This window comes from Coniosporium apollinis (assembly GCF_000281105.1).
Source record: "Coniosporium apollinis CBS 100218 chromosome Unknown supercont1.64, whole genome shotgun sequence".
Taxonomy (NCBI): domain Eukaryota; kingdom Fungi; phylum Ascomycota; class Dothideomycetes; genus Coniosporium; species Coniosporium apollinis.
This window is the reverse complement of record NW_006913326.1, coordinates 21995-42810: the sequence shown is the minus strand read 5'-3', so window position 1 is coordinate 42810 and position 20816 is coordinate 21995. Positions and strand designations below refer to the sequence as shown.

Sequence of the window (20816 nt, the reverse complement as noted above, 5' to 3'; positions counted from 1 at the left end):
ATTGCTTGATATAGAGCATGTGTCCAGTGCGAGCGCTGCGGATTACTCGAGTAGATACCCACTTTCTCGGTTTTATGTTCGAGTCGCCTTTTTTCCAAATCAAGTGACCGCTAAACCTATTACGGGCAAGTCAAATCCCTGGTCGAGTTCGTCGATCGCATTGGGAGCATTTTGCGGCTTGAGCTCTGCGGGATCCCCAGCCAGGTCAAAACTTAAAACACCAGCTCGACGTCACAAGCACAAAGTGCCTCCTGAACACTGCGAGGAAACAAGGAACTTCAGAGTCAAGACACAAACGCATCCATCATGTCGCTGAACATGGACATGCTCGGGAAGATCCCTCGCAACCTGCTGAACCGAACACTGGCCAAGACACGCCTGCATTGATGCGGAAAGTGCGGAGAACCGCGCCGCCCCAGGTCAGAAGAGCCTCCACTTTTCCGCTTCCAGCCCCTGCGGTGGTGTGAGACATGACAGGGGTGCGAATATCAAAAACAACCACCGCCCAGCATTATCATGTGACGCTTTCTGTAACAAGCGCAACTCAAGATCATCCCCAGCTTGTCTTCTGCGAGATGCGTACTGTCGAGAACTGTCGAGAACTGTCGCGTGGGCAGCTTCTGCGGCGGAGAACTGCAAAAATCACCCAACAAGCTGCTTCACCAGCTCTTCTGCAATCAGTCCATCCTCCTGCATCTCTCTGACGACATCTAACACTTGCTTCCTCCCTGTCCCAGATAGTAGCTTCTCCCATATCGCGGAGCTCTGAGCAACAGCATCGTTCCGGAAGAGCGCTGCCTGCACCTGCGCTACAGCCTCCTTCACCGTAGCTTCCATAACCGTCTCTGTGTCAAAACTCTGGTCGCAAATGTCAGCACCATTCCAGCCACGATAGTAAAGTACAGCCACTCCACCACCACTCACCTGCCTCGCCAACCCGGCAGCCCCGCGATAGTACACTCCCGCATTCTTCAGCAGCACCTCCCTGCTCTTAACCAGGCTAGCCGCTGCATCCGGCAGGCTGGCGAGCTGGAACCGACCGAGCCCGACATCGCCGCGCGCGAGATATATTCGTGCCTTCTCTGCGTTCGCCGTCTCTTGTTTGGAAGCGGCAGTGAGCAGTTCTTGGGCGCGGGTAAGGGCCTGCCAGCGGAGAGCTGCGTGCTGGGAGGGTTTTTGCTGGAGGCTGTGTTAATTAGGGGTTTCATGCGGCGGAGAAGTGCGCCGAATGAAGTGCTGTGAGAGCAGGGATGAACGTGTTTTGGCCTGGCGGCAAGGTTTTAAGGTGGTCTGCGGCTCCCTTCGCGCAATTCTGTGCAACAGTGCTGTACTATGAGAGACTGCGGGACTCTGTTGTGGGCAGAGAGATATATCATTCCGCGCTCGCTCGATTGGGCAGTGTCATTGCAGCTGCGTGCGGTTGATCGCAGCCACCGAGGATGCGGGCTGTTCTCGCTATCTAGGCCTTTGAGAGGATTCATAGAAGCGACGCCAACGAATAGTTTTGGATTACTAGAGAAGATTGAAAACGCGATGAAAAAAGAACGGGCTGAGTGTAGGATGCGTAATTGGAAAGGTGGGGTGTGGACGCTATCTATGGTTGTTATAATTTTCCGGGGCCGCTGCAGTTGGACAGCGCCCATATTCTTGAATTCGGAGCAGAAGATGATAACAAACGAAAGAAGGGCTTACATTCGGCTTATGCTTCGCCCTGTCCAAACCCGCAAGGGAGGAAGCAAGATCGCTTAAAGCGTCCGCATAGGCGCCAAGGACTGCTGTGAACGGCTTTGATGGTGCGGCTTGATAGCGGTCTTCGGACAGAAGCGGCTCATACGCGTTGGTCAAGCGCGCGCCATAATCATCTGCGGTAGTAAGGCCAGCGCGGTACTCCGCGTCGGCTATGGCTGCCGTGTATGCTGAGATCGCGAGCGCAGCTGTCACGTGTGGAGGTGGTTCTTGTGTAGCGTCTGCGACGGGCTGAGGGTTTGGCTCCGTTACAGATATTGAACGAGCGGACGCTGATGAAGGTTCTTCTTTCATGATCGGGTTTGGGCAGTCTGTTGAGATGAGGGACAGATACGAAGGAATCTTCGTGACCAGCAGTGGCGAAGCAAGCTCGCGAATGAAACCCAACGCACTAACGGTAGAGGATGTAGTGAGGCTCACCAGTGTGGATAGGGCGGAGAGCTGTGCAAGTGCCGTCTCAAGCAGAGTTCCAGGAGTTACGGGCTCCACTACCGTGGCCCATTGCTCCGCCTCTGGTGAGTCAGGAGACGTTTCCACGGTATCCGTAGTGTCCCTAACGTCTTCAGCATCAGTGTCGGTAGCAGTACTAGCTGCTTCTACTGCTGCCGCTTGTTGTTCGGAGTACTCCATCTCTTGCCGCGTCAAACAAGCAGAGAACAGCTCTACGGCTTCCTGCAGAAGGCGGACAGCATCACTTCTGCTCTCAGCATCTTCGACATCTTCGGCACGTGCCTCAGCAAGACTCGTAAGCACCTGAGCTGTGTTGAATAAGATGTCCGCATTCTCTTCATTCAACTGCCGAGCATACCGGTGTGACTCGAGCGTCTCTCGTAGCAAGTTTATGGGATCTCCTAGCTGGGAGGCTATTCGATGGTCCTGAGTCATCTGATACTGGAGCAGCGCCTTGTTGTAGGCAAGGTCAAAGCTTCTTGGATACTGCTGGAGTCCGGTACCATAGGTGTCGATGGCACGCTGGAAGAAGCGCATTGCTTTGGCGGCATCACCAGCTCGCCACTTTCCGCCGGATTTTTCCAGCTCATCTGCCGTTTCCAGAAACTCGTCCTCGGTTTCTGGAGCTGAGGGTTTCCGCTTGGCATGCTTATCCGCTTTTCCGGGCTGCTTTTGCCGCGGCATTTTTATGGTTGGGCGGATTATGAAAGCTGAAAACTGGCCGAGATACTACTTGGTTACACGGATTAGCGGGCCTGCCGAGAAAACGAGGCTCATAAGCATGATGCTGAACGGGTAAACGGTCCCCAGTGAGAACAACGTTCCTGTGAAACGGAGGCTAATGTGGAGTGTAGTACGGATAGGTAAGGCCTGAAACCAGGCTAGAAATAGGATCAACTGACTGTAGAAGGACCAAGCTCGAATAAAGGAGATATCTCGACGCAATCACACTTTACCTTACCTCGGTGAAATTTTCGTATTCGGATGGAAACGAGGAAAACATCAAGTATGAAGAGTCGGTATTACATAGAGATTATACGCTGTACTCACTCTTGCAACTCTGTTCCATGATAATTGATGTTGAAGAATCTGTAGAAGCTGGTCGCCAAGGCGAAGATGCATTCAAGGGTTTCCCGAAGTATCTCCGGCTTCTCTAAGTTCATCGTGCTTTACCTCTCCATCATGACATCATGTCCGCTGAGGAATCTATTTCGCCAGCTAGCGGTTTAGTAAAATATCATTGCGACTTGTTGTACTGGCATATGCCACTCCTTCCTGTTGACCCTCGCCATGGTAGCCGCCACAGAACTAGCTAACCTTGGAGGTCTGGTACCTAGTCGTCTCCAGGTGCACTAGAGTAGTCCTGGTTCACTCAACCATGGCATACAAGAAGATGACCGTTGAAGAAAGCCCTGCACAAACCGAGCGATATCCACAACGCTCGCCTTTGGTGTCCCGCTCGGCTCGTTTTGGCGCCCGAGCCCGTGAGCCAGGGTCGAATTAGTCTACCCGGGGACTGCCTCAGTAGCGTATCCGATGTGGAATGCTTGAGATGCCATTGGGGAATTGCTGGTTAAACTTTATCTATTTAAGCGAGAGGTTTCGTGTTCCTTAACGGCTGCTAATATAGGTGGCGTCGCGTGCCTTATCTACTATCCAAACTCAAAGACTTTCAACGCCGTAGTAGAATCCACTCTACGCAAGATGACACTATTCGGCCGTGAGGTGTCCTCGAATGAGGATGAGTGGGTTGACCGCCATGGCATGAAGAGAATGGTGCCGATGGAGCTGCTGGTGCTGGGCATGCCACGCACAGGGACATCGTGTATGCTTGCGCCTCGCTTCTGTTACGAATTTAGAAGCTGACGATGATGGTTGTCCACAGCGACGGTTGCAGCTCTTCGGATACTCGGATACGACGACGTCTACCACATGACCTCCTGCATCGAGAACCCTCCCGACTCCGACATATGGCAGGAGGCTATCGCTGCGAAGTGGCATGGGAAAGGCAAGCCCTTCGGGCGCGAGGAGTTTGATCAAGTGCTAGGAAACTGCATGGTCAGCATGGTTCCACCCTTTCCGCGCGATTCATGGAGGCGTCGTTCCTTACTCTATAATCTTACAGGCCGTAACAGACTGGCCGTGTTCTGCCTTTGCCAAGGAGCTCATCGAGGCGTATCCTGAAGCGAAAGTCGTGCTTACCAACCGTGATCCTGCGGCGTGGTACAAGTCCGTCGAGAGCACCATAGGTCAAGCCATAATATCGAAGACCCTCACCGTAGCAACGTACATCGATCCCGGATTCATCGGCCGCTGGATACCTATGTGCCGCGCCATGTGGTCGGCCTTCTACGGTGGCGCCACGCTCGATCCGACAATCCTACAACGGCGTTTCGTGGAGCACTATGAGGAGGTTAGGACGCTGGTGCCGAAGGAGCGTCTATTGGAGTACAAGGTTGGCGAAGGATGGGACAGGCTATGCGAGTTTACTGGGAAGGAGATACCGGATGTGGATTTCCCCAGAGTGAACGAGACGAAGGAATTTGGGGCAACCATGGACAAGATGGTCAAGGGTAGGTTCCAGAATTTCTTTGCGAAGGCGGCAAAGGTCGTAGCGCCCGTTGCTGTGCTGAGTGTTGCGATGTACGCTCGATCAAAGGCGATCATATAATAGAAGGTATGGTCAACATGGCGTTGATGGCGCTACAATGGCAATCGATATTTGCTTGGATAGCTCGATAATGTAGATTAATATCGTAGCTCAGTAACCCTCTGTACTAGCAAAAATCTAAGAACTTCAAAATCAATGCAGAAGACGTTGCTAGGTACTGGAGAAGGATCGCCTTGGGATATCTATGTAGTAAGATGTTTTCAGCTCTCCTGCACCCCCTGCACGAAGCCGTAGGAACCAAAAGCACGTCATCAGGCGTCGGTCACGCCAAACCCCTCCTGGATCGCGCCGACTTCATTAAGTGTTTCAGCAGCAGAGGATCTACAGGGTGTCCACGGTTCAGCGCCCCCACCCGCCCTCCTGTCAATTCAAAAGATTGTGCGCAAACAGGGATTCTTTCCTCACTAATATAGGGAAGAAGCTTTTTACGTGGTTATCCTTATATCGCGACCCTCTAAATGTTATAATATAATTATCTTAAATATAAGTAGAGCATATAAAGATACTATAGTAATAATCTTAGCTTATTAATAGTGTGTTGTATGGAACTAATAGTGTAGAAAGGTAGTAGGGATGAAGTTCGCGTAGGATCTTTTGCAAGTTTGCGCACAATCTTTTGAATTGACAAGAGGGCGGGTGGGGGCGCTGAACCGTGGACACCCTGTACATAAGAGGAGCAGTTGCGAACCTTTCGAAATATTTGCTGAATCGGTCTGTCAGCTATCTTCCGAGTCTATCGAGCCCGTCCGACGATCTGAGATGCAACAGTATGTCACTAGCTAAGCCGTGGCATCTCGGCAGCCCTCACGTGCAGCAATTCTGATCACTATTGGCTCAGTGCTTGCGCGCCAGAAATATATCTTGAAATCTTACTTTCCTCCGTCTACTTCTCGATCGTTCCGTACACTAGATCAGCATTGCCTTCCATATTCCTCTACCGCTGAAATGCCTCTCCTTGATCTCTTCCGTGCCGTTCAGGACCGGACAAAGGACCAACGCACTGCCTACCAAGCCAACAACGAAAAACTGTTATGGCGTCTTGGAGACGTCTTTTCCCGGACTTGGGATCTTGGTTTCATTGCGTTTGGGGGACCACCCGTGCACTTCCAAACCTTGCACCGCAGATTTGTCGATGGCAGCGGTGGTAAAGCACCTTGGATCGATGAGCAGACTTATCAGGAGCTTTTCTCGATATGCCAAGCTTTGCCTGGACCGGGAAGCACCAAGATGCTGTTCTGTATGGCACTCATCCATGCTGGGTTTCTGCCGGCTTTGGCTGCTTTCCTGCTCTGGAGCCTCCCAGGTGCAATCGGCATGTACGGGCTGTCGCTGGGTGTTGAGCGGATCAGTGAGGTGCTTCCTGGCCCTGTTTACGCGCTTTTATCAGGATTGAACGCCGCGACCGTCGGGATCATAGCGCTAGCTGCAGTACAGCTTGCGGACAAGGCCATCAAAGACAAGATCACCCGCGTATTGGTCATTCTTGGAGCGTGCGCTGGCTTATGTTATAATGCTCTTTGGTACTTCCCTGCCATCATCTTGATTGGGGGTCTTGCGACAGTAACCTGGGACTGTTGGTTGCGTCAGAGGATCGGAAAATTCCAGGCGAAACTCAAGCAAACGAGGTCCAACCCGCAACGAGAGGCCGAAGAGAGTACCGCGACTGACAGTATCCCTCTTGAGGAGCAGACCTCGGCGTCGGATGGAGTACAGAAGCGTGCTGCTGCATCTTTAGGGAAAGCTCACACCTCCGGAGGCATCACAGTACCGCTCGCTTCTTCTTCAAACAAAATGCCTCCAGTAGATCAACCTGTGAGCACTGGAGAACAGCTACATACGGACATGAATTCCCATGCTATCCGCGTAAAATGGGGTCTACTTATTGTCATGGCTTTTTTCGCCTCTTTTATAGCAATCCTCGCCGCTCGTGGCGCTCTAGACACTCCGCCGCTTGCCCTTGACCTCTTCGCGAACGTATATCTGGCCGGTACCGTAATCTTTGGTGGCGGTCCTGTTGTCATTCCTCTCCTCCGCGAATACGTTGTCGAACCAGGCTGGGTTTCCAGCAGAGACTTCCTTATCGGTCTAGCCATCATACAAGCGTTTCCTGGGCCGAACTTCAATTTCGGTGTCTATCTCGGCGCACTCGCACTTGAACCCTCCAGGCTTCCGACCGTCCTAGGCGCTCTCCTGGGGTACATCGGCATATTTCTACCAGGCCTTGCAATCGCAGTGGGTATGCAGAGCATCTGGCGCGTACTTCGGACCAGAGCCACGGTCGTCAGTCTCCTAAGAGGCATCAATGCTACAGCTGTGGGACTGGTTTTCACCGCTGTATACCGGCTGTGGGAGATTGGTTATCTCACTCCGGAAGCCAGTCAGGGGCAGAGTCTGGCGCTTGAGCCCTGGTGGGTCGTTGTGGCTACAGTCACGTACGCTGAAACTGCTTGGTTCAAAGTGCCGCCTGCCGCAGCGATTGTCCTTGGCGCAGTGCTTGGGCTGTGTTGGTATGGCGCAGTGGGACGGTAGTACAAGTCTAGATTACACGTTGTTTTTCCTGATTTAGAAAACGCACATATATTCTTTTCCGTCTTGTTGGCTCCGTTTCTAGCGAGCTTCAAGAGAGAGCTTTGTCACGTGCCATCTCTTTTCCTCTTTGCGGTTTTTGAACGCTCCACTACCCCGCATTTGAGTCATCCTTCGTATCTGTTATAAGAGAGTGGCAGCACACATCGGATTTACTTACAAAGTACTGCGGTAAAGCAAGGACGGTGCACTCTTGCGGGTGGAGCCATCTTGAGTCACGCCGCTAGCGTATTAACCGACTTTAATGCCATCCGAACCATCTCTCCACTTAAACAGACATCTTCTACTTCTGTTTTTGTGAACACTGAAGGCTCCTTGTTCCTGTTCACGACTCTTGTCTTGCGTACCATTGCTCCAAGCCTTATCGGTTGCCGGTCCATAATTACGGAGGCGAACCACAACATGGATCCCCCACCAGCACTTGACCATATAATCATCCAGCTCCCACACAAGAACATCCTTGACCCTCCATCCTGGATCACGGACGTTTTTACTATCACGCCTGGCGGTCGCCATGCACACAACAAAACAGAGAATAAGCTCATCGTATTCAAGGACGGGACGTACATCGAGCTCATCGCCTTCATTGACGACTCCCCCAGCAACCGTGAAGGCCATTGGTGGGGCGACAAAGATTACGGCTTCATCGACTGGGCCCTTACTTCGTCAGATCCGCAGGACGTCGAGATTGTACGATCGCGATTGGAGAAGCTGAATCAGCGGGACTCACTGGCGGTCAGCTATGGAGCTGCTCAGGAAGGTGGCAGGCGCAGAGCGGATGGCCAGGAAGTCAAGTGGAATGTCACGTTCCCTTCTGGCGACATTAAAAGAGGGGAGGTGCCGTTTTGGTGCCATGACCTCACGCCGCGGGAGTTGCGGGTACCGGTGGATGAGACTGCTACTTCACATCCATGCGGTGCAGTTGGTGTAGCGAAGGTGTGTTTGGCGGTGCCGGATTCGAAGCGCTCAGCTTACGAGAAATTCTATTCTGCGCTCTTGGGGCGGCAAGGGGGAGGTCTGCAGACAGAATCCATGGACGAGGAGTAAGTGCTACTTCGTCTACACTATTTTCTGCACTATATAGTGCATCCGCTCACCTGTGCCCTCTGCTGTATCAATCTGTTACATTCGCGTTGCTGCAACCCATCCCGTGGTCTCTCTTCTGTGCCGATTTAGCTGAATCTAGCTGATATTGCCTAGTTCCAACCCGCAATTATGTCGTGCAGAATGGAATTTGGCCTCACCGGTTACAGCCACGAGCAGTCCAATGGTTCTGCAGGTGACGAATGTCGCCACTCTTGGTCCGGATACAGCCACCCCTTCTGACAGAGCTTCCATTTCTGGTATCACGCTTCTCACCGAGAGTCAGCAGTGTGACCAAAGAGTGATCTCACTAGGTGTGGGAGAGAGCGGTCGCATCACCTTCAGTTCACAATCGAGATAGAGTCTTCTTGTCCATCACCGTGCGGAAGTAGATCATCTCAGAAACGCTGGGTAATGGTAGTGCCAGTCACCAACTGCGATTATATTATGCCTGGTGTACCTTAGTATTTCGTACGCATGCTGTATGATGTGACGCTAACGTGGCGCATTTAAAAACCTATAACGCTCTTCCATGATCGTCTTGCCATCGTTAGGTTGTGTCACGTGAAAGTCTGCTTGAAAACACCCTGGTTCCTCAGCTAGCCTCGATCAGGGCCCATTAGCGAGCTCTATCAAACCCAGTGACTTCCAGTGCCAGAAACTTTCTCGGAGATGAGTGCACAAAACTCGTTACAGAGCGTAAATGATACGCTGAACGGGCTTACAATCTCTCCAACCACTCGCGGACTCCATGCCGTGGAAGATTCATCACGCGATGATGGGGTCACCAGCAGCGTTGGCGCAACATCCGGCAGCAATGTTGGTGCGGATGGCAGCAACAACGCAAAAGCGCCCGTAAATCTGCTTCAAGAGGCAGACTCTGGTCTTTCCAAAACTGATGGGATTCCAGATGGTCCGGTGGTATCTATCAAATCGAGGAAAGACGGTCTAGAAGCGCTCCTCAGTAATCTGGAGACCCTGCGAGAAAACTCAGCAGAGAAGCCATACAGCATCTCAAATCATCTTGCGCTAGCCGAAGCCTATGCAAACCTTGGTTATCCAGACTTATGTGCTGGTGAGGCCTATAAGGCTCTCCTGCTGGTGGACGAGCTGTCGGACGAGTCTGGTGAATACCACGAGCTGGTCGTAGAGGCAGCGGAAGCGGACATAAGGCAGGCTAAGGATGGGGCTAGGCCGCTTGCCGAACAGTCCCTACAGATTGAAGCTAATGCTCCTGTGGTTAATGAAGATGATGGTGTTACGGATGCTCTGGCCCAGGATGCGATGGCTTTTGCGGAAAAGCAATGGAGTGGAACGGCATATATCCAGCTCACAGAGAGCTTAATGGCCTGCGGATGTTTAAAGAGTGCTCTTGAGTACTGTAAGAGGGGCTGTCAAGCCCATACAGAGAACAGTATCCTTCGTCGTCTCGACCAAGAGATCCGTCATCAGTTGCAACAGTATTTCGAGAACCGTGGCATTACTTGGGAAGAGAAGGACATGAATATCGAAGACTATCCTGATCGCGGCCTCGTCCGCCGCGAACTCTACCCTTGGAACGATCACGAACCAGACCGCTGTTCTGAAAATTCACTGCGTCTTTTGAATGAGCAGATGGTGGAGGTTGCTCCGAAGCTAGAAGTTCGGGCTACTAGTCTTCCTCTGTTAACAACGTCTCCCGAAGGTCCACCGGAAGTACCCAAGACGGTCACCCAACTTGGGGTTTTTGCGAAAGAGGATATCTCTCCAGGCGAGACGATTCTCGACGAACGCTCCCTCCTGACTGCCTCCGCTCGCTCAGACTCTCCCCTCTGTGACGCTTGCAGTGCAGCACTGCCAATCACAGCGCTTGCCGCAGAAGGCGTCATCTACTGCGAAGACTGTGACGACACACCCTTCTGCTCGCAGACATGCCACGACCTCGCAGTCTCAGCCTATCATCCAGCGATCTGCGGTGCAGACGCCGACGCCATCGCCAAGGACGCGCCAGCAGCGGGTGCGGCAGATGCCTTGTACTCCCTTCTCCTCTGCCGTGCGCTGGCAATGGCAGAAACCCAGGACATCCATCCTCTCGATCTTCCAGAAGTCAAGTTCATATGGGGCGACTACCACTCCCTGACCCTCTCAGAGGTCTGGACGTCTCCTCACAGTAGCCCCGACCCCTTCCGCGGGATCCCCCAAACCCTCCCCTTCTCCTTCACCCACAACATCCTCCACCCCCTGCACTTCCTCGAAAAGATGAACGTCAATATCTTCGAAAGCACCAAATACGACACCTGGGTCCTCAATACCCTGTACGCCAAATTTCGCGGCACCGCCTCAGCGCGTCAGAGCGCCGATGGAAGGCCGGCCGTCGGCGCCGTCCATCCGCTTTGGTGTCTTGCGAACCATTCCTGCGATCCGAATGTCAGTTGGGTGTGGGAGGGGAGTATGAAGTTCACTGTCAGGGAGCAGCGGGTGCTCTGGAAGGGCAGAGAGATCAGGGAGAGGCCGGGGCTCAGAAAGGGTGAGGAGGTGGTGGGGCACTATTGCGATATTGACTTAGACGTGGGGGAGAGGAGAGAGTGGGCAGCTGGTGCGCTTGGGGGCGATTGTATGTGTGAGAGGTGTGTTTGGGAGGAGCGGGTGGAGATGGAGGAGAAAGAGAAGAAGGAAGTGAGGAAGACGGGGGGTTGAGGAAGCACTGAAGATGACCCCCGAAATGCGGCAAGAGCTGTGGCATCGTGGAACGTCGCAAGCGGCTGTACCGCAGCCGGAGGCGGAACTGGGAGTTGAGAGATGGGCTTGAGCTACGAGAAGGCTACAAGGCATTCTCAGTCCATGGGACAGCCTTTGTGCATATAGGCTGCCGCAGATAACTGCAACATGCTGCACGAAGCTCATGGAGCACTTCGCATGCCGGCACGAACACAGGTGGCAGCCACCGAAAACACGTCAGTTGCCAGCGCGCTGTTGAACTCACCCCGCCGGTCGTCTCTGAGTGCCATTGTTTGTTTAATTCCCTTTCCAAAGCCCAACTCGCATCCCAAGCTTTACTTTTATCTATCTGAAAAGAATCCTGTCGACATTTGACGTCGGCAGAAAAGCCAAGTGTCCAGATGAATGTAGTCTCTCAAAGTGTGATGCTCATCGTATGTAAGTTTTCAGCTTCTCTGACACGTTCATGCTCTTGGAACAACATAACTTTATTCGGTTCCCTCCTTAAGGATAGATTGAACTCAGACGCCCCTTCAAACGCCTTTCCACGGTTCCGTATCCACGCCAAACCCATGCTCACGTTACGCTAGATGCATCTGACAACAGGATATCGTCACGGATGATGAGCCACCGACGCCCTGAACAATGCCACAGAAGAGGAAAATCCCCAAGATGCAAGACTGGACAATCCCACACATGACTCCAAATTTATCACAGCAGTGCAACCACTCCAGCAGCTACACCCACAAGCCCGGCCATGCCACCCTTAACTTCCCTACGTACAGCTGCTCCAGTTGGACTCGCTCCAGCCTGCGACCCCGTCGCCGCACCCGTCACGCCACCAATGCTCGACCTCCCTGCCGCATCCAGCACCTGCCCGATCGTCGGCAATGCCACATCCCCATCAACCTCCCACTGGCCGGGCGTAGCCTCCGGACACGGCGGCGGCGTCAAGGTAGGGCTATACTGATCCACCCTCACACCCTCCGGCGACAGCGTAGCCCATTGACTCTGCAAATTCGTAAAGTCCGGCAGTACCGGCGTCGGCGTCCCCGAGCGCGTGAACCCATCCGGCGGCGCTCCAGAAGCGGTGGCTTCGACTTGCGGCCCGTAGCTGATGAGGCCGTAATTGTTCATCTCCTGGATCCACTCGTAGACGAGCGCGCCGGACCAGTAGGGCGTCATCTCCGGCCCCAGGATCGCGGCTTGGTCGGCGAAGGTGCGTGGCCGGATGGTGTTGCAACCGGTCTCGCTGAAGAAGATTGGTAAGGGGTAGTCAATGTCGATGAGCATCTGCGTCAGGTGCGAGTAGCCGGACTCGCGGTAGGTGGTGTTGCCGCACCATTCGTAGGCGTTCAGGGCGAAGAAGTCGAGGGCTTCGGAGGCGTTGGAGCCGCAGGCGAGGTAGTTTTGGAGCATGGGTCGGATGCTGGAAATGTCGGCGGCGGAGTAACCGATGGGGATTTGGCGGTAGCTGCGGGAGTCGCGGTAGGCTTTCATGTCGCGGATGGCGGCCTTGATGAAGACAGCAGAGGCGGAACCATTGCCTGTTGGTGGTGTAGGAGGGTTAGCTGGATTCAGGCCTTGGGGCGCGAAGGGAGGAACACGGACTCATCGTGATAACTTCATTACCGACGAAAAAGCCAGCAAGGTTATCGTAGGTGTGGAAGGCGTCCATTACGGCTGAGAAGCGCTCTACCTGTGATTCATTCCAGTGAGGATTGTTCTGCATCACGGTCAGTAAGCACGTGACTCCCGAGTCAGATACATGTCCGGCCGTACCTGCTCGATCTGTGTATCGAACGTATCGAGATCCAGGAACAGATAGATGCCGGCCTCCTCGAATGTGGACATGCAGCTATCGTGGTTAACGTTTGGGTCGACGTGGTAGACGCGGATGGCATTGGCGCCGAGTTCCTGCATGAGGGAAGCATCTCGCTGGCATTGATCGTTGTCAATGAGAGGATCGTCGGGTACAAGTTGGTATGCAATGCCTGGGACACTGTTAATCTTGATGCTATTCAATCACGTGGGAGAAACTGTGCCTTTGATGAACCACTGGTCACCCTCCGAAGTGAAGAACTTGGAACCTTTGGTGGAGATTGTGGGGATGGCGGCGGCCAAGCTGGCAGCGAGGCCGAGGGCTCCAGCTACTGCTGGTAGACGCATTATGGGCGAGGTGCTGAGTTTGCTATGATTTGTGCAATGCAGTACGAGAAGGCTGGATGGTGGAAGGTTGATCAAAGCAAGCAAGCAAACGCTGGAAACCAGATTGTCCGAAAAAGTAAACTAGTCATGCTAGCCTAAACACTCACCGTCCGTCAATCAAGAAAGATGAAAGCACGTGTTACTAAAAAGGAAAGAGGAAAGCAAAGCCAATGCTTCACGGGTGCTTGACTCGTGCCATGCCTCCAGCAACCGGTCTGCCCTCCATGAACTCTTTCCCGTACACAACTCCCGCAACATCTCCCCGCAAACGCCTCCCCATTCTGTCTTTGATTGGAGTCGTGACGTTGTTTCTAGCCTGTTTGTCGCGCCACACTTTCCATGAGACAGCCGCGTGAAGCAGAGACCACGATCAGCCACGCGGCCCCCCTTCCCGTTGCACCATGCAGCCAAGCCTCGGCACTAGCCGGTGCTTGATAAGACTTCAGAATCTGTGTCAACGAGCCGCAGAGCAAGAACGATGGAGGACGGAGAACATTTGTCCTGCAGATGAGCTGCGCAAAAGCAAGCGCTTCAGCATCAGCCAGGGATATAGTGATCATATGCCCGGATGATCCGTCCTGCACGTCGGCGAGCATGTCTAGCGCATTGTACTCGAATCTCATCGTACCTGTATACGAGAAGTGCTCTAGAAGGTCAGCCATTGAGTGATGGCGCTGGGGAGTAAAGGGCTTGTAGATTCACGAGAATCAGAGATCTGCAAAACTTCTCGAAGTTCATTGACTTCTATGTCCAGTCACCACTTCCGTGTTGCCGGTGTACACGAGTCTTCTGAACCACATCAAAGTCCCAAGCTTTTCCGTACTCGCCCCCTGATCACATCAAGGGCAGCCCGTTCGCCTTCCGCCTTTATACAACCAGCTCAGTATTGCGCTTCTAGCAGTTGATATGGCAATGCTACCCATTTCATCAGCCCCGCTTTCGAACCCAATACACTCACGGAGAACTCACATCAATAATGCAGCAAACTTGGACCCCCGGGCAATCCTCCTGATACATATCGCCTCCCTGGCAAGCATCCGGCTTCGATGCGTCAACGCAGACGCCATGACGATCCGGTCGGAACCTCCGCTCGCGCTTGCATGTCTTGCGGGGTATGAGGGTGTGTGCTTCTGCTGTTGCGGTTGCTTCGCGGGCAGCGAGAGCGCTGGTGCCGGCGTCAGGGGCCGCGATGACGGCGGCGTAGGCGGCTGGGAGGGCGAGGAGGATGAGGGTGAAAAACTTCATCTTAGAAGTAAGAACTATTGTTCTGGTGATGGCGGGGAAGGTCGTGCCGGTGGATGGAGGGAAGGTTCGGCGGGCTGGCTATATCTGCCGCCCGAAGTAGGCTGAGGAGTGGGACTGATCATGACGTGATGGTAAGGAAGTGGAGTGGAAGCAATGATTAATGGCCCGGTGTTCTGGATTCGTACCAGACTTTCGAAAAGGACACGGTGCGTTCTCACTGCAACGATTGCTAACACCAGCGGCGAACGGGGGAATGTTAAGAGCGCAGAATGCGTTGTTGCTGATCCTTGACAGCATTTTCTACGCAATCAAACTCATTAACTCCAACAACCTTCACCATCTGCCTAGAGTTTCGGCGCGAGATGTTCATACCGCACTCGCGGTTGACGCCATTTGCAAGATCGAAAGGTTTCCGGATTGCGGAGCTGAGAGGAGCGAGACGCCGAACGCAGTTTCAGCCGCGCTCAAGCTTTGCGGTGTGGTTCCGTGTATCCAACCCGCCATCCGTTCGTTTGAGGCAATCGGGAGTGGGTATGTTCGAAGGCGATGATGGTTTTGAGGTCCATTCGTAGGTTAAATGCCTCTGTTTGATCTCCCGTTGACGGTCATGTCAAATTTAGCAGGTGATGCGTTGGAGCCAAAGAGCGTTTTTCATGTACGCTGGACAGGACAATGCGCAATCTTGCTGTGCCCTGACATTGGTAGCCCAGGACGCTATGACCCCAGGGTGTTGCCGCCTTGTTTGGGGACGATAACTTGCGAGATAAGGCCAACCGGCATGGAATCGCAGTGCCTGATAGCCACAATCGTTATGTGAGACCGCTAGAGCGTCGAGATGCGTCCGTCCCATAACTCGATGAGCGATACGAAGTGCTTCTGCCGCCTGACGCAGATTCACCTGTAAGCTCCGCGTGCTGCAACGATGATGGAAGAAGGTTCTGTAGCTTCTCTTGGGAGACAGTCCATATATCAGAGGCTGTCACCATCGCCATAATGACGCTATCAGCTCTTTTCCGGGTTCAAGCTGTAATCAGACTATGTTAACGGTAGCTACGTCTGTATTTTCGAACCAGTTCGGATCGTAGAGTTCAGCCCAACCTATACGTGTGTACTCGTTCTCAGCCGCACCCGTAGGGTCAAGAACTAAAGCTCCGGAAGCCCTGCTGGAAGAGAAACCTAAACTGTAGACACAGTGCCGCAGGAGGCATACGTTTTTCATCAGCAGCTTAGTATTTGGAGCCTCGCTAAGCCTGGGTTCGCCATCAAAGAAGATCATGCCAGCTTCTTGATATTCCGGTCCATCCGTGCGCAATACGAAGAAGGAGAACCGGTCGTACTCCCCCCACCCAGGACGCCTGTCCTCGTACGACATCAGAGTAAGAGGCGCCCACTGCAGTGGACCACGTAGTGTGAGCCTGCCGTGAGAGATTGGACCTGTGAAATCGCGACCTATCGGCGTTACCGCGACGGAAACGATCTCAGTCACATAGCGCATCGGTTTGTTACGAGAAAGAGACCATGACAGAACGCTCCAGTTAAGCCTGCCGTCAACGCACGATGCCCAGGACCATGAGGGTGCTATGTAAAGGTTGACGTTTTCCGAGTTTGTAAGTTGTCTGGAGCGTTCGCGTTTCCACGTTAGGAGTTGAGGTAGGGTACTGTGCCACATGCCAGCATAGTACTGATCATTGGTTCGCTCTTGTATTTTCTTCACCAGACCTGCAATCGACGCCAAACGATCAGTCAGGTAGGTGAAGTTAGCATCGCACACCTGGATAGCAACCACACGCCATACCGTACACAACAGGTCCTCGTTGGTGTGCTTCCAGAAATGCTGGAGTTTGTCGTACCGGTAAACGTGATGGGCGTACAACATGTCTTGGTGCCCTTCTGGGTACTCCTCTGATGCAACCAATCCGTTGCAGTCCCAAAATACACCGACTTGAGACCAATGAAGTGTCCGCGGTGAGAGCACCCGTTCCTGCTTGACCCAACCTCGCATATTCAACCTGGCCCGATTGACTGCGTGGGACCAGCTGACTTCAACTGGCAAAACCCAAACAGATGTACTTCCGTGCGTTCGCTGCAGGTTAAGAAGGCATGGTCGAACGTCAAAACGTAAGCTCCGTCTCTCGAAGAAGCAGCCCTCAGTAGTATCAGCGGCACCGGTGGCTGCGATCGTACACAAGGCATTTTCGTAATATGGGCCCATCCGTGTTGATTCTGCAGCCCAGTCGGACGTGTCGTCTTGGATAATACAAAGGGCATCCACCCAAAGGTAGCGAACAAGCAGTTTTTGGGTGATCTGAATAGCATCCCGTATAGTTTTCGGGAGTGTCCGGAGCGGTATTCCGCTCAATCTTGCGTTGAGGTTGGTCTTTGTCGTTACGGCGACAGCGGCGGGGTTGCCCCAACAGTAGCTCAAGATGAGATATTGATAAGAAGAGGACACTCCAGTTGCGACTAAACCCCCATTGATCAAGAATTGCTGTTCGATCTCGCTTGACAGGCAGAGTCGTGGCTCTATGTTTCCGTCGGATGTGCCAACGTCGATTAGTCTAGTAGGGAGGTTCTCAATCTTTACTTCTGAATGCTCTTCATACGTCGTACGTTCTCCGCATTCACGGTGGGAGTGGCGGCATGTTTCTATCCATCTTCGTGCTTGGCGAATTATTCGGTTTAGATCTTCAGTTTCTTCCCCAGGCAGGAATTCTACGTTGTTGTGAGTCAAGTATGGAGACGACAACTGTTAAAGATGATAGACTCACTCCATACCCGACCACTACCAACAGCGCTACAGTCCTCGTTCTTCGATGTCGACGTCCACATGGGACGGATATTACCCAATGAGAACTTTATGTTTACCTGCTGGTCGACTGTCGAATAGGCGTGCACAGGATCTGTCGAATAGACGGACACAGGATCAGTCGATTTCATAAGAGTGGACCACGCAAATGGTGGAACCTCCGGAGACATGACATAACCTGAAGGTTCGCATAAAAAACACCACCTTAGGAGCCTACACATATCACATCCCAGCTCTGCGGATTCATCAAGTGCAGCAAAGTTCTTATGATGCTCCCATTTGCGAAAGGTGTCACCTTCGACAATGCTCTCCAGTCTTATGCAGCTGAAGCATCGTCCCGAGGGTCGCTGAAGTTGTTCTCCCGATGTCGGAGTGGCAGCCTGAGCGGTATCATCCATCTTCGGGTCGTGTTTGCTGTCCAAGGACCACGGGTGGGCAATATTAAGCCACGAAGTTCAAGCCGCTTGCAATCGTCTGACATATACACCTCGTGGTAATCGTGAAGGTCGCGAAGTTGTTGCGGTTAGAACATGATGCAGATACACAAGTGCCCTGGTGCCAAGGCGGCAGGGCTTCAGCCTCAACCTTACAGGCAAACCCCATCAGCCTTGCTTGGTCGGATGGAAAGGACGACTCTTGAGCTCAGTATACGAAACCATTTGAGTGCAGTGTACAGACCTTGCAATGGCTGTATCGGATGATTGCTTGCTATGGATTTATTGGCAGTTTCTGCGTCCACTCGCTGTATTGCAGATTCTTACTACAGGATACGTCTGTAAGACATAGAAAGCCACCCGCAATCACGTGCACTGTATCAGACGGTGCCAGATGTTGAATTACGCTCACGCACTGTGTGTTTATTGAACCAACGATGCTGGTGTCCACAGCACCTGCTGCATGACGTGCTTTGTCCTTGGAAAGCCAAGAGAACAGTCCACAGAAGCGGCTCAATACCCGCTCCCGGAAGCAACTGGCGACTCTGCGCAGGAGTGGCCAGAGAGGAAGCAGTCGGCAGGATACAGCCGAGCAAAGATGCGAATCGGCCCGCGAGAAAAGTTGAATCGAACGTTCAATACTTCTTCAAGTGTTGGTGGTACAGGAGGCTTTTACACATTCTCAACAGCAGCGGATCCAGCAGCCAGCTCCCGCTGTTCTACTGCACGCTCATAGGCATCAACCTTAACGGCGCCAGCCGACCAAAGCATGACCGCTTGGACATGAACTTTATTTTGCTGGCTGGCACGTTGCTTTCGGCTAAGTTTGCGGGTTGGCCTGTCCACAGCAGACTTCTCGACATAACCGATGACATTGAGCCAGGCGCCGGTTTGCATCTCCGTGCTTTTGATGGACTCCAGGACATGGTTGATGTTGACATGCGCCATGATCGGAGATGAAGTAGGTGGATAGTTGTGCTTCAGAACAAGCGTTCCGGAGGGGACGATGTAGTCCTCAACACTGGTGATCGCGATTTAGCATAAAAGTAGCATTCCGTGTGCATTTACTTTTCCTTACCATCCCAAGAAGCGAACTTTCTCCCCCGCTTCGATGTGATTCAAGTCCGATAAGAAGACCAGGCGGCTTGCAGGGGGGACCCTAGACATTGCTCGAGACTAAGGAGCCTGAAAGTCTGAACCAGAAGCCATTCCCGACTCCACCAAGGTAGAACACCCTGGGGGTAGAGTCACAGCGGAAGTCGGCGACGTATCTCGGGCACGTGCCGGAACTCCAGTCTAAGCTCTTCTCGGCACTAGCGCCTTTCGATAGCCCAGCGTCACCTTCATCATCCGCCGACTGAGCGAGGCATCCAGAGAACCCAACTGACACCACCACAGCCACGCCGCATATCCACCCACCCAGGCCCTACTACCGCACTCGCCCTCAGTTTCCCAAGGATCAGGCATACATCTCCAGTGGAGTTCACCCAGGCAGCCTCTGAACTTTTACCCCCAAAGCGCCCCACTAGATTCGCTAGAGCGAGCCAAAGCCCCAGCTGCTCGTAACCCAGGGTCAGACTCCACGGCTGGCCACAGACAGGCGAGCGTACCCACACCCTTCACAGTCCTATACCATACGCAGCCATACACCAGCAAGATGTCAGGATGGGGACTCGGCTGGTTTGGCGGAGGAGCGGCAAAGAAGAAGGATGCGCCCAAGAACGCCATATTACAGTTGAGAGGACAGCTAGAGATGCTGTCGAAGCGAGAAAAGCACCTACAGAATCAAATGGAGGAGCAGGACAACATTGCGCGGAAATACGTCAGCTCGAATAAGAATGGTAGGTCTACTCTGCCCAAACTCGCCATCCCGGTCCTCAGAGCGGAAAAGGCTTTGCTGTTGGCTGTGCAAGCCCTCTGCACTGCAGAGCCATTATGCGTCCACATGGGGTCCTGGCTAACCATCTCCCTTCTCCACAGCCGCCAAACAAGCCCTCCGGCGCAAAAAGCAATTCGAGCACTCCCTCGAGCAAACCAGCGCACAAATAATGACGCTAGAGCGCGAAATCTACTCCATCGAGACCGCCAACATAAACAAGGAGACGCTCGACGCCATGAAGAATGCCTCCGCAGCCATGAAGGAGATCCACGGCGGGCTGACGATCGACAAAGTGGACCAGACGATGGAGGAGCTGCGCGAGCAGCACGCGATCGGCGAGGAAATCGGCGAGGCGATTACGCAGCAGGTTGGCACGCAGGCGCTCGACGATGCGGAGTTGGAGGATGAGTTGGCGGAGCTCCAGCAGGAAGAGCTGGATAATAAGATGTTGAGGACCGGGACCGTGCCCGTGGCGGATGAGGTGCATAGGCTGCCGGCGGTGGCGCAGGGAGAGCGTGAGTTTTCCCATTTCTGTGTTGGTGGTGAAGTGGGTGCTAACGGGTTTTGTGCAGCGAAAGGCAAAGCGCCAGCAAGGGCGGAAGAAGAGGACGAAGAGGAGGAGCTGCGGAAGCTGCAGGCCGAGATGGCCATGTGAGGTTGCTTCCTCCGCTTACGCGCCTTAGTGGCCTCCAGGTCGCTTTTCTTGTTCTGCATGGCCTCGAATTTTCCACGCATTTCCCTGTAGGTACGCGTGCAGACGGTCACCGGTGTTTGGGAGGCAAGTAGGAGGGTTTGGTCTCCTCGCGGCGTTACAGAGAGAAGGGTTTCAAGACAGAATCATTACTTTTTCCCTCTATGTAGCGTTGCAGCATATGCGATAGCCAGACCTCATGGCTTGTTAAGCACAGTAGCCCCAACGTCTAGTAGTTGATGCGTGATAATACGAAACATGAGCAACGGGCGCTCCAAAATGCCCCGAACCCATAACGCCATCACGATGCATCAGCGAAT

The 20816-nt window shown here is 53.3% G+C and overlaps 9 protein-coding genes across 9 annotated transcripts; 5 read left to right on the top strand and 4 right to left on the bottom strand.

The window, feature by feature from the left end:
* Nucleotides 1–642: 642 nt before the first annotated feature.
* Nucleotides 643–2880, bottom strand: W97_08799 (uncharacterized protein; the record flags this gene model as incomplete). Its single annotated transcript, XM_007786666.1, has 3 exons — nt 643–858; nt 925–1179; nt 1693–2880. 3 exons carry the CDS (start codon nt 2878–2880, stop codon nt 643–645), a joined length of 1659 nt encoding a protein of 552 aa, XP_007784856.1.
* A 1020-nt stretch (nt 2881–3900) lies between these two features.
* W97_08798 (uncharacterized protein) lies at nt 3901–4867 on the top strand (the record flags this gene model as incomplete). The annotated part of the gene is made up of 3 exons (XM_007786665.1): nt 3901–4021; nt 4082–4254; nt 4322–4867. 3 exons carry the CDS (start codon nt 3901–3903, stop codon nt 4865–4867), a joined length of 840 nt encoding a protein of 279 aa, XP_007784855.1.
* A 945-nt stretch (nt 4868–5812) lies between these two features.
* On the top strand, nt 5813–7396 carry W97_08797 (uncharacterized protein; the record flags this gene model as incomplete). Its single annotated transcript, XM_007786664.1, has 1 exon — nt 5813–7396. One exon carries the CDS (start codon nt 5813–5815, stop codon nt 7394–7396), a length of 1584 nt encoding a protein of 527 aa, XP_007784854.1.
* Nucleotides 7397–7855: 459 nt separating this feature from the next.
* Nucleotides 7856–8500, top strand: W97_08796 (uncharacterized protein; the record flags this gene model as incomplete). Its single annotated transcript, XM_007786663.1, has 1 exon — nt 7856–8500. One exon carries the CDS (start codon nt 7856–7858, stop codon nt 8498–8500), a length of 645 nt encoding a protein of 214 aa, XP_007784853.1.
* Nucleotides 8501–9208: 708 nt separating this feature from the next.
* W97_08795 (uncharacterized protein) lies at nt 9209–11212 on the top strand (the record flags this gene model as incomplete). Its single annotated transcript, XM_007786662.1, has 1 exon — nt 9209–11212. One exon carries the CDS (start codon nt 9209–9211, stop codon nt 11210–11212), a length of 2004 nt encoding a protein of 667 aa, XP_007784852.1.
* A 732-nt stretch (nt 11213–11944) lies between these two features.
* Nucleotides 11945–13402, bottom strand: W97_08794 (uncharacterized protein; the record flags this gene model as incomplete). Its single annotated transcript, XM_007786661.1, has 4 exons — nt 11945–12780; nt 12845–12959; nt 13016–13243; nt 13274–13402. 4 exons carry the CDS (start codon nt 13400–13402, stop codon nt 11945–11947), a joined length of 1308 nt encoding a protein of 435 aa, XP_007784851.1.
* A 993-nt stretch (nt 13403–14395) lies between these two features.
* Nucleotides 14396–14686, bottom strand: W97_08793 (uncharacterized protein; the record flags this gene model as incomplete). Its single annotated transcript, XM_007786660.1, has 1 exon — nt 14396–14686. The coding sequence occupies one exon, from the start codon at nt 14684–14686 to the stop codon at nt 14396–14398; it is 291 nt and encodes a 96-aa protein (XP_007784850.1).
* Nucleotides 14687–18598: 3912 nt separating this feature from the next.
* On the bottom strand, nt 18599–19093 carry W97_08792 (uncharacterized protein; the record flags this gene model as incomplete). Its single annotated transcript, XM_007786659.1, has 2 exons — nt 18599–18947; nt 19005–19093. 2 exons carry the CDS (start codon nt 19091–19093, stop codon nt 18599–18601), a joined length of 438 nt encoding a protein of 145 aa, XP_007784849.1.
* A 490-nt stretch (nt 19094–19583) lies between these two features.
* On the top strand, nt 19584–20460 carry W97_08791 (uncharacterized protein; the record flags this gene model as incomplete). The annotated part of the gene is made up of 3 exons (XM_007786658.1): nt 19584–19767; nt 19907–20320; nt 20378–20460. The coding sequence occupies 3 exons, from the start codon at nt 19584–19586 to the stop codon at nt 20458–20460; spliced, it is 681 nt and encodes a 226-aa protein (XP_007784848.1).
* Between the last annotated feature and the right edge of the window lie 356 nt (nt 20461–20816).